Source organism: Octopus sinensis, linkage group LG23 (genome assembly GCF_006345805.1).
Source record: "Octopus sinensis linkage group LG23, ASM634580v1, whole genome shotgun sequence".
In the NCBI taxonomy this organism is placed as follows: Eukaryota; Metazoa; Mollusca; class Cephalopoda; order Octopoda; family Octopodidae; genus Octopus; species Octopus sinensis.
Genome location: NC_043019.1, coordinates 4,063,420 through 4,081,124, shown reverse-complemented (window position 1 = coordinate 4,081,124; position 17,705 = coordinate 4,063,420). Strand labels below are relative to the sequence as shown.

Here is a 17,705-nt window from a genome sequence, read left to right as displayed (position 1 = left end):
GTATCTAGCTACCACACATGTGGCATTAAGTTTCTTACATCTTGTTGACTCAATGTGGAGAATTTTGTGATTCAGGACCAACTTGAGCAGCATAAATAAAATCATGTTTAACTCTTGGAATAATGTTTGTCTAAATTACACACAGCCTCACATTCACAATCAACCAATTACTTACATTCGCAAATACATTCAGTTAATCTGGTTGGTCAAACAAAACTACTTCCAATCTCAAATGCACTTGACCAATGAGGCTTATCAAACCAAAGTACTTACATTCTCAGATACACATAACCAGTGTAATGCAATACCAAGGAGGTGTTCATGTGTAGCCATCTATGCTTCTTTTGGATATCCTTGGCACTGAACAGAAGTTGTAGTGCTTTACCTGGAGAAAGAAGAAGAAATATTAGTTTCAAATTAGGGTTAGCAAGTTCAGGGGTGGTGAGTAAATCAATTACATTGACCCCAGTATATTACTGGCACCTATTTTATTGACCTCAAAATGATGAAAAGCAAAGTCAACCTCGTTGGAATTTGAATTCAGAATATAAAAACGGACCAAATACTGCTAAAGATTTTACTTAGTATGTTAGCGATTCTACCAGCTTGCCGCTATAAAAAGGAGAAACACTGGTTTTAAATTTTGCACAAGGTCAGCAATTTATGGGACGGGTTAGTCAATTACAATGATGCCAGTGCTAAGTTGGTACTTATTTTATCAACCCCGAAAGGATGAAAAGCAAAGTTGACCATGACAGAATTTGAACTCACAATATATAACTGGACAAAATACCACTAACAACTTTGCCCAACTTGTTGGTAATTCTGACAGTTCACCATCTTAAGAAGGAGAAATATTCTTCTCTACTCTAGGGACAAGGCTCGAAGCTTTTTGTGGTGGTGGTGGGGGGCAGTCGATTAGATCAACCCCCAGTATGCAATTGGTACGTAATTTATCGATCCCAAAAGAATGAAATGCAAAGTTAACTTCGGTGGAAGTTGAACTCAGAACGTTAAGACAGAGGAAATGCCGCTAAGCATTTCACCTGGCACGCTAATGCTTCTGCCAGCTTGTCACCTTAAGAAATATTAATAAAGAAAACGACCAAATATTTATATTTGTAGTTTTAGATTTTACTTAAAACTTAAAACTCTGTACTTACTGTGTTTGCCAAAGTTTCGGGATAATAAATTTGCTACATTAGAGTACGATATCACAGATATCTTAGGATTTACAGTAACAATTTTCAATCTTTCACTAAGTGCAGCATTATAAAATTTGATTGCTTTATTATATTGTGAACCATCTGTTAAAAGACAAAATGAAATAATATAAACGTAATATTTCCCTATGCCCAGAGATGCTTTCACAGAAGACTGTAAATGAACAACACTGCATGGATGACAGTGACATTCGTTTACAACTATCATGCAAAGTCAAGGTAGGGAGATAGCAACACACTCATAAACACAAACGCACACACACACGCACACAAATATATGGCTTTTATCAGTTTCTGTCAACCACATCCACTCACACAAATTGACTTTTCTTGGCTCAGGGCCATAGTGGAAACCATCTACCCAAGGTGCCATGCAGTGGGACCGAACTCAAAACCATGTTATTGGGAAACAAAATTCTTCACCATACAGCCACACCTGTGCTTAACCAGAAAGTAACAAAATATTTAGGGGGAAAAAAAGGGGGCTGGTGGTACCATACTTACTCCTTTCATAATTAACACCCATTGTATTCAGCAATTTAGATAAAACAGGAGAAGTCAAGCCTGACGTTTTCTTTAAGTTTTCAGTCAATATTTTCTCACATTTATCATAATAACCTGCAAAGAAGAAGAAAAAGAAGAAGAAGAAGAAGAAGAAGAAGAAGAAGAAGACGAAGAAGAAGAAGAAGAAGAAGAAGAAGAAGAAGAAGAAGAAGAAGAAGAAGAAGAATCATTGTATGAGTATATAAACACACTTACCTTTGGTACACCTGGACATGTGAAAGATAAACATGTTCATCTAAGTGGGGTGATGAAAAGTTACTGGTTTTAAGGATATCGAGAAAGGCCTGGCTGGAGGTCCAACATTCTGAGTTCTTTTACAGGGCTTAGAAAAGCTGAAGGACGACTGCAGGAGGTGTGTGAATCTGAGAGGGGAATATCATTGTCATTGTCATCTTCATTTAAAGTCCACCTTCCATGCTGGCATGGGTTGGAATGCTTGATAGGAACTGACCAGGCATGAGCCTGTGCTAGACTTCTGTGTCTATTTTGGCACAGTTTTTACAACTGGATTCCTGTCCTAACACCAACCACCTGGCAATAAAATCATAATTAATTGATCCTCCTCTATTTTCTTTTATCAAAACTTGGAACTTTTCAGCGTCCTCTTGTGTGTACATAATCACATGTTTTATGAGGGGGTGCTGAAAAGTGCCTGGCTTTAAGGATATCGTGAAAGACCTAGTTGGGAGCCCAACTTTCTGAATTCTTTTACAGGACTTAGAAAAACTGAAGGACCTCTGCAGCAAATGTGAGAATCTGCGAGGGGAATATGTTGAGTAAAATCATAATTAACTGATCCTCCTGCACTTTCCTTAACTCAAAGCCAGGAACTTTCTCAGCATCCCCTCATGTCCACATACACTTAACAACCACATGACAGAATCTATAATGTAGTCTTCAGCCTTGCATACATGGTACATGTTGGGCTATGGGTCTGTGGATTGTAACTAGTCTTGCAGTCGGTTTACCTACATGTCAGACATGCGCATAGTCAGGAGAAAGGCTCCTGACTAAACAACAACAACAACACCATCACACCGACTCATAAGGGCCAGTTTCCCAGTTTCCATGGCGTAAATATTTCCCACCTGGATAGGACACCAGTACCTTGCAGGATTACTCAGTTTTTGCCAGCTGACTGGACTGGAGCAACGAAAAAATGAAGTGTTTTGTTCAAGAACACAACACATCGCCCACTCCAGGAATTGAAACCACAATCTTATGATCATAAGTCTAACACTAAGACCTGTGCCTCCACTCATGGCAACTATTACCAGACACAAACCACAATCTGTCACATATTACACATGACCACAACTGCAAATCAACAAAGAAGCCTCTATGTGGTGACTCAACTTGCTAGAAATAGATAACAATCAAAATTTCCCCTGCAAATCACTGCCTTATTAATAAAAGGGCACATTAGACAATTTTCCCCCTGTTTCCCTACACATAAGAAAATCGTTAGACTTTTTACAGCTGGTAGACGTTTGATCATAGATCTGCTTAACAAGTGCTGACCTGGGGCCAAATAAAACCACCACCACCACCACCATGAGAGACATAATACAGTTATTACCAACAAATGAGAGGTTGTAGGCCAGGGCAGAGGCACATTTGATCTTCGCATCCTGCACCATCTGTGGGCTCGCATCATTAACGGTCATGTTGTAACCCATTTCTGCAAAACTGAGAAACAAATCAAGCAGTTATCATCATCATCATCATCATCATCATCATCAACATCATCATCATTGATACCACCACCACCACTACCACCACCACCACCACCACCACCACCACCACCACCATCATCATCATCATCATCATCATCATCATCATCATCATCATCATCATCATCATCATCATTCATACCACCACCACCACCACCACCACCACCACCATCATCATCATCATCATCATCATTATCATCATCATCATCAGTATCACTAACATTGTATTCCTCATCAACACATGAATTCATAGGGGTCCAAATGTAACCCCTTCTTTATTATATTCCTGTTAAAAATGCATTAAAAGCTAATGTTTGGAACATAAATTAAGAGGGAATTTTGAGAGATGAGAAATCATAATTTTGATAAAATGTTTTAATTTCGATAAATTATAAGGAAATTTTAATAGAATGTTTTAATTAAGAGGAAATTTTGACAAAATGCTTTAATTTTAATAAAATGTTTTCATTTTGATAAATTCAGAAGTAATTTTGATAAAATGTTTTTGATAAATTAAAAGGAAATGTTGATAGAATGTTTTCTCAGAGCTTCTTTCTCCAGTTTGTGCTCCGTTCAGTTGAGGGGTTTCATCTTGCAGATCCTTGGTGATCTCATTGGTGCTTGTGGCATTTAAGAAGAATCCCAGCTGCAAGACCTTGCCAAAGCAGGCTTAGAAGCTGGTGGAGCACTCTGGTGTGTCTGTTCTGACCAAACTGTCCAACCCATGCCAGCATGGGAAAAGAGACATTAATGATGATGATGATGATGATGATGATGATGATACTTAATTAACATAAATATGTAAGTAATATAGGATCTAAGATAATTAATGAGATGAATATTACATGTTAATTAGTGTGCATTATACTAATGAACAAAAGTGGGAGTGAGGAAAAGTTAGAGGTGAATGAGGAAGAAAGGAAAATAGGGAATAAGAGAAAAGAAGGTTGGGAGATAGTATAATAGATATAAGAGATAGATAGATAGAGAGATAGATAGATAGATAGATAGAGAGAGAGAGAGAGAGAGAGTGGGAGGGAGAGAGATTCTCATCTGACTTGTACGACATACTTCAAGGCTTCCACCTGATTTCCCCGCATATAGGCATTGTAAGCCATGCTATTGTACAGCAGCACCTGTCGGTACTGGATGTTTCTCGATTTCAATACATCCAAAGCCTTCTTGTAGTGCTCCATGGCTTCTTTGTATCCTCCATAACCTGTGGAAAACCCAAGAAAATATTCTGTGTTACAATGATGCCCAAAGTAATAGCTACACCTACAACAACAACAACAGCAACATCTACAAATAATAAAAAAGCAGCAGACAACATCACTGGCAATGGTCGCCTCGAACAGTAACTCAATATTGTCAGAAATAACAGCTAAATTTCACTCAAATCACGAGTTTTCTTACAAAAAGGAAGATCACAGTAGATGACGTAGTCCTAGATATACATAGCAAAAGGTATGATCAGACAGAACACCTTTGATCATAGGTCATTATAGCAAAAATAACCGGGAGGTCAGCATCAATAACAACAACAGACGAATAAGTATTAAAGGGATGGAGGCTCCTACGTAGTAGTTTGAACTGCTAGAATCACCAGCCAAATCTCGCTCAAATCTCACACTCACGTAAAAATATACAATAAACTTTATCTTCTTAAAGTTATCTCTACACATTCTCTATAGAAAGTAGAGCCAGCATTGAAAGATACAACGTTTCCTATGCGAATACATCTTTGTAAACAATGTGATAAAAGGTATAAAAATAAGTAATGGGTGTATATGCATTGTACAACAGCACAGTATCAACTGATAAGCCTTTAATATACTCGGTTGTGTATTATGATTTCATAACGATATATGGCGTCTCAACCAGTAATTAATAAACTTAAAGACTCACAAGTGTTACATATTGGTAATGTGGTTCAAGTGTTAATTTGTATTCCATTGCCTTTTCAATATAGCATGGTGTGTTCAATTCACACAGCAGACAAATGATGTTTATCATCAATTATTCATTAAAAAGCTCCGACATGGTTGTGTGGTAAGAACATTCCTGCTCAACCAAAGGGTTCTGAGTTCTGCCCCACTGCATTACACTTTGGACAGGTGTCTTTTGCTATAGCCTTAGGCTGGCCAAAGCCTTATGAGTGGATCTGGTTGAAAGAAACTGAAAGATTCCCATCGTATATGTATACATACTTACACACATACACACACATATCTGTATGTGCATATATACTGTGCTGTTGTACAATGCATATACACCCATTACTTATTTTTATACCTTTTATCACATTGTTTACAAAGATGTATTCGCATAGGAAACGTTGTATCTTTCAATGCTGGCTCTACTTTCTATAGAGAATGTGTAGAGATAACTTTAAGAAGATAAAGTTTATTGCATATTTTTACGTGAGTGTGAGATTTGAGCGAGATTTGGCTGGTGTTTCTAGCAGATCAAACTACTACGTAGGAGCCTCCATCCCTTTATTATATATACATATATATATACATACATATATATATATATATATATATATATATATATATATATATATATATATATATATGGGAAAGTAAGAAAAATAGACGAAAATGCACATTGTAAATTCTATGACATGCTTAGGATGTCGTAACAACTATAGTGGCCAAACAGGAATATCACTCCGTCGAAGAACCACTACCCACAAAGAACAAATCCGTCACCCTCAATACAGACAGTTACAGGTTAGTGAACACATAGAAAGGTGTGCTAGGAATCTTAATCCTAATTTCCAAATTTCCCCCTTCTATCAATGTTCACAGAACACCTCAATGCAACAAACAATGAATAAAGAGGCAACTTTCATCAATAAATATCTTCCACAACTAAATATGAATACATAACATAAGACAGAACACTACTAAACTTTCAATTAATACCACTAACCTCCATACATCCACTACACCATTCACATTACAATTCTATATCTAACCTAATTGCACCAAATCCAGAACTATTTACCTCCCTTACAAATAATCTTTTTTCTCAGGAACTATTAGACCTGACACCGTCCATTAATCGGTGTGCATTCAAAGCTATGAATAGTTGTATTAAAAGCAATGATTAGTACCTTATGAAACCGGTATGCTTGAATCTCTTTAATAATTTCACAATAATGACTTTTATTACTTTTATTCCTACCTCAGTTCATCCAATTGTATATATCTTTCGTTAATTTGCATAAAAAGCCTTTACTGTTTTTTATTTACAATGAGCATTTTCATCTATTTTTCTTACTTTCCCCTTACATTACCACGTGTAGTTTGTATTTTCTTTTTGTAACATATTACTATTATATATATATATATATATATATATATATATATATATATATATATAGAGAGAGAGAGAGAGAGAGAGAGAGAGAGAGATTTTCTTTCTGTAACACATTTCTATTATATATATATATATATATATATATGTATCGATGTATGTATGTTTGCATGAAAGTAAACAAAGTTTGCTTTAGAAGCGTTGTTTTGAAAGATACAGAAATAATTTATTCTCAAAAGTTGGCTGGTAATGATTCTTTCAGTTAAATATGGATAGCTTATACTGTTTATGCTATTGTATTAGCATCATCACGCATTTGAGAATAAATTATTTCTGTAAATATATATATATATATATATATATATATTAATAAAAGGAATTCCAACCTTGTCTGATTTTCACGTTTTATTTACAATCTTATAATGATATATTATAAGATAATATAATATAATAGAATAAAATAAAATAAAATAGTAGAATGTTAAATGTTCATTCTGATTGAACTAGTACTTTCATGCATTAAATTCTGCAATCTTCAGGTTCATGTAGTAGTGGTGACAGTCATGCTTCACAATTTTTTACTGTAGCGAGATGATTGAATCTGTGCCTTAAATACAGCTGGGTAGGCTCCAGATTGCTAGGTTTTGCAAACTGTATTCTGACCAATCAGTGTGTAGTGTCACTCAATTACTTAAGCTGATTGGTTGGTTGTTTGAGCTGATTGGTTAAGGCGTCACGCTTTGTTGAACATGTCAAGAGTCCTGTATCTTAACCCTGGGCGAGGCAGCAATTGTTGGGCTATTTTTAGAAATGTTAAGATACAGGACTCTTGACATGTTCAACAAAGCGTGACGCCTTAACCAATCAGCTCAACCAACCAATCAGCTTAAGTAATTGAGTGATACTACATACTGATTGGAAATAATACCTAGCAATCTGGAGCCTACCCATCTAGCAGCTCACCCGCGACAGACCAAGGTCCCATCCAGGAGGAGAACCTATACGTCCTTGAAACCGGGAAACCGGTCCTTAGGAGCCAGGAATGGCTCGAGAAGGAACAAACAACAACAACAACTTACATCTAAAGCAAAATTTTTTCAAGTCCCCTTGAAATACTATTGTGGGTCCCTAATTCACTATTTTGTTGTGTAGACCCTAAAATAACTTTTATGGACCCTGGTTGAGAACCACCGATCTAGACTGAGTAGACCCCCAATGTGGCCACAGGCATCAATCCAGTTCCCCAGAATTTTGGATGAGCTGAAATTAGGTGACACCTTGACATTTGATCAGATTGATCAAGGAGAGAGTTGAGAGTGGCACCTGAATGCAGATTGTCCGATACTATCTGTTTCCGTCTATCCTCCACTGTACCCGGAAACCCAAGGTCTCTCCACTGACAGACCCAGCTCTGGAGGAGAGAGGATGTTGCCTACCAGAGGGGAACAGGCGTGGTTGGAATATGGTGTTTTGTGTGTGTGTGTGTACAACATGTTCGCGGTCCAGTGACTGAAACAAATAAAAGATATTTAAAATAATAATCACCTGCTCCTGACGTTGATGTCCTTTAAACTCCCTTCAATCCTGAACAAGCAGACCCATAGGTTCAAAAAGACGTCTTAGCTGTGACCATCACCTCTTGTTTTAAACACTGTGTATCTAGGGCTACATAATCCAATGTGCCTACATTATTTATCTTCTCCAATTTTTAACGACAACAGCGGTTGATATAAATGTGGAAAAACTGAATTTTTCTCCTTCATTTCCTCACGAAAATTACACACTGAATGAATATCCTGGTGGGTTATTCCCCACTCCCTGTCACAGTCTAATTACTCTATCGACGCTGTTGATTCGTTGTCCTTTCTTCTCTATATCTTTCTCCACTCTCTCTCTTTCTTTATTCCTTTCTTCCTTCCATTCTTTCTTTCTCTCTCTCTCTCTCTCACTCTCCCATCTCATATTTCTCCAGTCACTGCCAAGAGCACTCTCTCTCTCTATCTCTCTCTCTATCTCTATCTATCTATCTATCTATCTATCTATCTATCTATCTATCTATCTATCTATCTATCTATCTATCACTTTTCTGCATATATCTTTCCTGTTTCTGTCTACTATTTAGTGTTATCAGACAGACTATGTGACATTTCAAATGCTGTATGCACGGATCTCAAACGCCTACCTCCTTTATCTCTTCTCACGTAGGGAAACCTGTCGATATCACAATTTCTGTGGAGATTTCTGGTTGACGTCAGAACCTTGCGGGTGTTAATGTCTATGCAGTGGATTTCTTCTACAGACCAGTCAAGCGTCCCAAATGTCGGAATTGTTCCACGAATTTATGTATTCAATGGAGGTACTCAAGCTTTTTAAGAGAGAGTTTTTCATGAGAACATAGAGAACACTTTTGACGCCCACCTATTTTTTGTGCTAAACCCAAAACATCTACTGATGATGACTAACTTCTCTCTTGCCATTCCACTTATTGTTCTCTCAATAAGGGAACCATGATTAATGTATTTCTCTCGTGACCTGTTTTTGACAAGCATTCATTCGTTTGTGAATGACTGTATATAAATATTCTGCATTTATCCTGAAACACATATGCAGTCATAACTTCACAAGCACCTGTATCGTTCGATTTTACCTCTCTCACTAGAAGGTGAGTGTTGTAGGAACTGATATTCTCTTCCTGGTTGAGTTTTCTCTTCCTGGTTGAGAATCGAAGTTCCAATCTAAAACTTCTCTCTTGCCATTCCACCCATGGTTCTGTCAATAAGGGAACCATGATTAAGGTATTTCCCTCTTGTAACGGTTAGTACTTCGTTGCAGTCGGGGGTCACCAATTGTAACGGTTTTTGTTAAGGTGTTAGTTGCCAGTGTGCAAGATTGGGAGCAGAACAGAGATTGAAGTTGTAAAGAGATATTTATTCACCTTTACATTAATATATATCCAAAACCATGACAGGTTGGTATTTATAATAGTAGGAGCACTCCGTCGGTTACGACGAGGAGGGTCCCAGCTGATACGATCAACGGAACAGCTTGCTCGTCGAATTAACGTGCAAGTGGCTGAGCACTCCACAGATACGTGTACCCTTAACGTAGTTCTCGAGGAGATTCAGCGTGACACAGAGTGTGACAAGGCTTGCCCTTTGAAATACAGGTACAACAGAAACAGGAAGAAAGAGTGAGAGAAAGTTGTGGTGAAAGAGTACAGCAGAGTTCACCACCACCCCCTGCAGGAGCCTTGTGAAGCTTTAGGTGTTTTCGCTCAATAAACACTCACGATGCCCGGTCTGGGAATCGAAACCGCGATCTTACGACCGCGAGTCCGCTGCCCTAACCACTGGGCCATTGCGCCTCCGGTATGTATAACTGGTTAAATAGAAAAGCATGAAAGGTAAAAAGAGTTAATTTCGGCCGGTAGGTGTGTACACGATTTCATAGTAGTATATATAAAGAGAGATGGTAATGTTACAAAGAAAAGCAGGTGAGTTAGTGAAAGGGAGAGTGGTGGGACGAAACAACTGCTTCGTTGGTGAGTTACCATAGTTGTCCCTTTGTTCAGCCGGTCAGCCAGACTCGGTTCTCACTAACTGACTTTGGCTTGCCGAGTTCTTGTTTTTATAACTATCCCAAACCAGACAGAAGTATAGACACATTGTTGAGAACAATAGATTTCGTTGGTGGTACTTTTTATCTCTATTCTAGCTTTTGGTGGCCCAGAAGAGATTATAAGGGTCAAGTGGCAAAACCATTATTCTGCTTAGCGATGGTATCTGGCAAATGTAACTGCTGTCACTCACAGAAAAACTATTGTTTTGCTGTGAGAAAAGTGCTGTTGAACTGTTAAATTAAAATTGGCGATCGAGGATCGAATCCACGCCAAGCCTTCATGAACCACTGCACTCTCCTGACCTGTTTTTGACAAGTATTCATTCGTGTGTAAATGACTGTATATACATTTTCTGCATTTTTCCTGAAACACATATGCAGTCATAACTGCACAAGCAACTGTATCGTTCGATTTTTAGCTTTTCCACAGGAAAGTGAGTGTTGTAGAAACTGGAATTTCTCTTCCTAGCTGAGATTCGAAATCGAATCTAAAACTTCTCTCATGTCATTCCACTTTTCGTTCTGTCAATAAGGGAACCATGAATAAGGTATTTCTTTCTTGACCTGTGAACCGTGAGTATCGTAACAAGTTCACGTACGATAACGGTCGACCTACATCCACCCACCCTTTGTTCACAACGGTGTGTACACCCGTGTAACTATTGTGTATATTGCTATAACTAAGGTGGCCAGCTGGCAGAAACGTTAGCACGGCGGGTGAAATGCTGAGCGGTATTTCGTCTGCCGTTACGTTCTGAGTTTAAATTCCACCGAGGTCGACTTTGCCTTTCATCCTTTAAGGGTCGATAAATTAAGTACCAGTTACGTACTGGGGTCGATGTAATCAACTTAATCCGTTTGTCTGTCTGTGTTCGTCCTCTCTGTGTTTAGCCCCTTGTGGGTAGAAAAGAAATAGGTATTTCGTCTGCCGCTACGTTCTGAGTTCAAATTCTACCGAGGTCGACTTTGCCTTTCATCCTTTTCAGGTCGATTAAATAAGTACCAGTTACGCACTGGGGTCGATGTAATCGACCTAATCCGTTTGTCTGTCCTTGTTTGTCTCCTCTGTGTTTAGCCCCTTGTGGGTAGTAAAGAAATAGGTATATCGTCTGTCGCTACGTTCTGAGTTCAAATTCCGCCGCGGTCGACTTTGCCTTTCATCCTTTCGCGGTCGATTAAATAAGTACCAGTTACGCACTGGGGTCGATGTAATCGACTTAATACCTATGTCTGTCCTTGTTTGTCCTCTCTGTGTTTAGCCCCTTGTGGGTAGTAAAGAAATATATAAATACAAACATTTGGAGAGACAACAGACAAAGAGCAGGCCGACCGGTTTCAAATAACGTCTCGACAGAACGTCATAGAGGGACAGCCAAGGAATTCCCCAACGATACAGTTGTCCTGTCCACCCCTCTCTAACTTTCTTACCCACTCACTTTCATTTCGACATCATCACTTGATTTATTTATGTACGGCTGCTAGAACGCTATCCACCCTTTCACTAGAAAATATATCTCTCGTTACCTCGTATGCTATCCAACTGTTTTCATACACGTCTACCCGTCGTGGTTTGGCTGTAATTATATGTAGTGGAGAAATAAATACGTTATTCACCACTTCGGCCACTGTCTTTCTTTCGTGAAATCAACATCATCTTCGTCTTCCAGCATACGCATTATCCGCTACATATGATATATGTATGTGTGTGTATATATATATATATATATATATATATATATATATATATATATATATATATATATATATATATATATATATATTTATACATATATATATATATATACATATATATATATATATATATATATATATATATATATATGTATGTATGTATATATATATATGTATATATACATATATATATATGAAATATATATATATATATATATATATATATATATACATATATATATATATACATATATATACATACATACATACATACATATATATATATATATATATATATATATATATATATATATATATATATATATATATGTATGTATGTATGTATGTATGTATGTATATATATGTATATATATATATGTATATATATATATATATATGCCAGAAAAAAGGCTTTTTCGTTCGTCCTCTTGTGTTTGTTTTTGTACATGTATTTTAATTTTGCAGTCTTATTGTTACGTCTTGTTTGTGTTCGTACTCATTGTGCCCCGCTGCTTGAAATTTTATTTTAATTCTCTCGCAGGAAGGCCTATTGGATTAGTGTTCTGTTATGCCTTCGAAACATGCCTGACTTTTCTAGCGACAGCTGATGACGGGGGTTTTGTCCTTGTGTAACCTGTCCTGTATTTGGTTTTCGTTTTCCGTTTTCTTGTTTTTTGTTTTTTGGCTTTTTCTGTTTCTACGTCTTATTGTGATGTCCTGTACTTCCGTATAATTATTTATATATGCATGTATATATACATGTAGATGTAGGTACGTACATATATGTTTGTATGTATGCATATATTTTTATTTATCTCCTATATATATATATATATATATATAAATATATATATATATATATATATATTGATAGAAAAGGTAAGACAACAAAAGAATGAAAGAAAACTCGATGTTATCTAAATAGAGGAATTTATCTGTAAATATAATAGGTGACAATTGAACTATCAAGATTACTCCTTTTCGCCAGATGAGTGGGCTGGAGCAACGTGAAATAAAGTATCTTGCTCAAGGATACAACGCGCCAACGGGAATCGAACTAAGGACCTTACGACCGCGAGACGAATGGCCCCTTGCCACTAAGTCATGTGCCTTCAAAAACACTATATACATATAAATGCACATATGAATACGTTCCCAAACAGGGTGTTATAGGTTCAGGCATCTGCGCCCCTATTCAAACCCCACCAAAGAACTCCGAAAACATTTATCAACCCTACACGCCTACCAACCCCTTAACACCCTAAACATATTTCTACCCAACAGATTCGCATTCTTATAGCCAAACATAAGAATTTAGAGACCAGGGGACGTAACTCTTAGTAAATTCCACACAATTATTTTCCGTGACTTCATTTCGTTCCCGCTCTCTCCTTTTTACAACAACCACAAACGAAATGTGGCATTTTGTCACCTCCTGCCACAAGGAACAGTCGAATATTTATTCTATGCCTTCCATCTCTGACTCGGAAACACATGTGTTTTAGATAACCATCCAACTATCCAATATCTGGTTATCTGACAATAATTTTACTTTAAACAGAATACTTTTTCTCGAGTATTTATTTACTATTTTTCGTTTTTGGATTTGGTTTGCAAGATTCTTTATATGAGTTCGTATGTTGAAGCATAATCTGTTGTGTCTGGGGAGAGTCATTTTCTTCACCGGTAAAATTTCCACGTTTTTCTTATTTTTATTGTCCTAAAATTTTCGTTGCGTCTTGCAACCTTTTCAATAGTTTTATTTATTATTCTTTAACAAGAACAGCTTCGAAGTCTCGGATTGCTTATCCTTCATCAGGCTGTGTTATGTTTGAGTTCATCTATTAAACTGCCCACAGCTATAATGTAGTCAATCATACCAAAAATGTAAAATCATAAACCATTCTTTATTCTACAATCTTTAATCGTTGTTGAATATCGATTTCATATAAATTAGATCTCAGTCCGCAAACTTTATGAATATAATTCTCTTGAGAACAATTCAAATATTGCCTGAAGTTCTTACAATAAATACAAAGAACTGGGATTGAGTCCATGAGGAGTCCAGCCCGTTCTTCATTTTGGTTGAGTTTATCTAACAGGAGTAGTTTCAAGGAATGGTACTTGGCAATAGCATTGGAATATCGTAGCTTCTGTTTCTCATTTACACTTCGTTTCAATAGTTGTCTTATTTCGTTCAAAAGATTTTCCAAATGAAACAGCTGGTTCTAGATGTAACAAAGTGAAATTAAACAACATTATATATAGATGAGTGTATTTTTCCCTTGTTAACAATTAACAAGGACAAAATAGATAAGTATTTACCAGGCTAGCAAAAAATTACACAAGTAAAGAGGGTGTAACTCCTTGTTTTTAAAGGTAGAAACTTAGGGTTTACTTGGAATTTTTTGTATAATATATAAATAAATAAATGGAGTTTAACGCAGGTATAAATCAAATACTTTCACTTTTGACGTGTTTCGAATATTATTCACTGATATTATTCAAAGGAATTAAATGGTATAAAACAATGCAATTTTCTCTTCAGGGATGTGAAGAAACATGTGTCGAAAGTAAAAGTATTTGATTTATACCTGCGTTAAACTCCATTTATATATATATATATAAAATTATAAATTAGGGTATCTACGATGCTGACCACTTGAAAAAATCGTTCTTTCATATTAAATTAACGATCTTATCCTTACCTATATAAATATATATATATATATATATATATATATATATATATACAAATTATATAAATATATGCACATATACACATTTATAAGTACATACCTACATATATATGTATATATGGGTACAGGACATAAGAAACGTTGAACACAATGAGAAACGAAAACATAAAAACAAAAACATAGAAACGAACTTTTTTTCGAACAACAAAAAAAAACCCCAGAGAAACGATACATACAACATAAGGTATATTTCTCTTCACTTGTCCCTGTTTCATCTACTCCACGTTGCGAAGGTAAGGACAAAAGATATATATATATTCCTATACTCTTTTACTTGTTTCAGTCATTTGACTGCGGCCATGCTGGAGCACCGCCTTTAGTCGAGCAAATCGACCCCAGGACTTATTCTTTGTAAGCCCAGTACTTATTCTATCGGTCACTTTTTGCCGAACCGCTATGTGACGGGGACGTAAACACACCAGCATCGGTTGTCAAGCAATGCTAGGGGGACAAACACAGACACACAAACACACACACACACACACACACACACACACACACACACACATATATATATATATATATATATATACGTATATATGACAGGCTTCTTTCAGTTTCCGTCTACCAAATCCACCCGCAAGGCATTGGTCGGCCCGGGGCTATAGCAGAAGACACTTGCCCAATATGCCACGCAGTGGGAATGAACCCGGAACCATGTGTTGGTTAGCAAGCTACTTACCACAGAGACACTCCTGCGCCTATATATTCCTTATATATATATATATATATATATATATATATATATATATATATATAGGGAATATAAAGTAGGTACAAGATGTTGAAGTGGCTACATGTATGTTATTGCCAGAGTCCATAAAGAGATGAAAGAATAAGTTCAAGACCTATATATTTACTACATAAAAATATATTTTATTTACTGGTCAATGATACATAAAATCAAAATGTAGAATCCAGTTGAATAAAGTAATCTATACAAGAAAATTCAGAGATAGAAAATGTAGAAAGAACAGCTAGGTGGTGGTTTCAGTCATGTGGCATAGAGAAATAGAAGGACATAGCAATGACGTAATTGGCTCTAAGTCTAATTGACTAAGGAGCGAAAAGCTGGGTTAGCTAATTGTTTTTATTAATGGAACGCAAGACATTCTAGAAACTTCCAAGAGAAACGCTAAGCTTCTTGAATGATTAAAAATCATGTCTCATGACATAGATGCTTCGAGAAACTTATGAAATGAAGGTTACTCTATGATGTTTCTTGTAAGGGAGATCATTCAATTATCTGGGGAAGCACTCCGTCGGTTACGACGATGAGGGTTCCAGTTGATCCGATCAACGGAACAGCCTGCTCGTGAAATTAACGTGTAAGTGGCTGAGCGCTCCACAGACACGTGTACCCTTAACGTAGTTCTCGGGGATATTCAGCGTGACACAGAGAGTGACAAGGCCGGCCCTTTGAAATACAGGTACAACAGAAACAGGAAGTAAGAGTGAGAGAAAGTTGTGGTGAAAGAGTACAGCATGGATCACCACCATCCCTGCCGGAGCCTCGTGGAGCTTTAGATGTTTTCGCTCAATAAACACTCACAACGCCCGGTCTGGGAATCGAAACCGCGATGGTACGACCGCGAGTCCGCTGCCCTAACCACTGGGCCATTGCGCCTCCAATTATCTATCTACCGCTACACACACATATGTGTGTGTGTATGCGTGTGTTTAAATATATGAATGAGAAAATGAAGAAAATGAAGAAATTAGAAAAACATTGAGGTACAGACGTTATCTATTTAAAGAGATTCAAATTTATGCAAAGCAATTCCTGCCTTCTGCTGTTTCCACACTCAATCTACTCAATTACAGAAATAAAATTCAAATTCCCATATTTGAAACCACTCACTTGGGCATTTTTTTCAGAGAGAATTTCCAAAAGGAAATTGCATTCGGACATATAAGCTAACCTACGATAAACTCAGATGTGTGTGTTTTTGTGATTGCAAGCGTTCCGTAAAAAACCGTTATTACCATCTGTATATATATATATATATATATATATATAAAAGGCAGTGTGTGTGTGTGTGTGTGTGTGTGTGTACGTGAATGTAATTTATGCACGTCCACAAATTAGCATGCTTGTCGCTCCAATTTTAGGAGGACATTCGTCATGGTCCTAGCTGTGTTTTCGTCAACTTATTTTTCCGAGAGGCACCAGCGAATAGCGGTAAAAATTAATTTTCAATCAAAACTTTTATTCTGAGAAATCCACCATTGTTTGCCTTCTAACGACGATTAAGTTTTGTCGAGGATCTTTGCGTTTTGACCGGCAGATTTCGAAAATAATTTTTTGTAAGTAAACACTTTCAAACTTCGTATACTGGTAGAATGTAATTGGTAGGGAGGCACTTCACGAAACTGAGGAATTACCAAAACTAATGGAGGACCGAGATACCTGGCATAATTTCTTTCTACTATAGGCACAAAGCCTGAAAACTTGGACGAATGGTCTAGTTAATTATATTGACCCCAGTACTCAACTGGTATTCTATTGACCTTGAAAGGATGAAAGGCCAAGTCAACCTTGGTAGTATCTGAACTGAGAACATAAAAGAGCCAGGAGCAAAACTGGTAAGTATTTTGTCTAGCAAGGTAACGATTCTGTCAGCTTGAGGCCCTAACCTGACATATCGCTATGGTTTCAAATGTTGGCACAAGGCCAGCAATTTCAGGGGTGAGCGTAAATTACATCAACCCCAGTGCTCAACTGGTACTTATTTTCTTGTCCCCCAAAAGAACAAAAGGCAAAACTGACTCCAGCAGAATTTGAACTC

At 37.0% G+C, this 17,705-nt stretch overlaps 2 protein-coding genes across 6 annotated transcripts in view; one reads left to right on the top strand and one right to left on the bottom strand.

Annotated features, from left to right (window-relative positions):
* Positions 1 to 17,705, top strand: part of LOC115223659 — a 232,348-nt gene that overhangs the window by 37,477 nt on the left and 177,166 nt on the right. The window lies entirely within an intron of this gene.
* The window catches only part of LOC118767588, a 79,893-nt gene that overhangs the window by 6,280 nt on the left and 55,908 nt on the right, over positions 1 to 17,705 (bottom strand). For 3 of the 4 annotated variants that reach the window (XM_036512377.1, XM_036512379.1, XM_036512376.1), the window contains exon 11: positions 14,048 to 14,385. In XM_036512377.1, the coding sequence (XP_036368270.1) occupies positions 14,065 to 14,385 (321 nt within the window). In that variant the 3' untranslated portion in view covers positions 14,048 to 14,064. Of the gene's footprint in view, positions 1 to 14,047; positions 14,386 to 17,705 lie in introns of those variants that run through there. The other variant, XM_036512378.1, reaches the window with a different exon arrangement.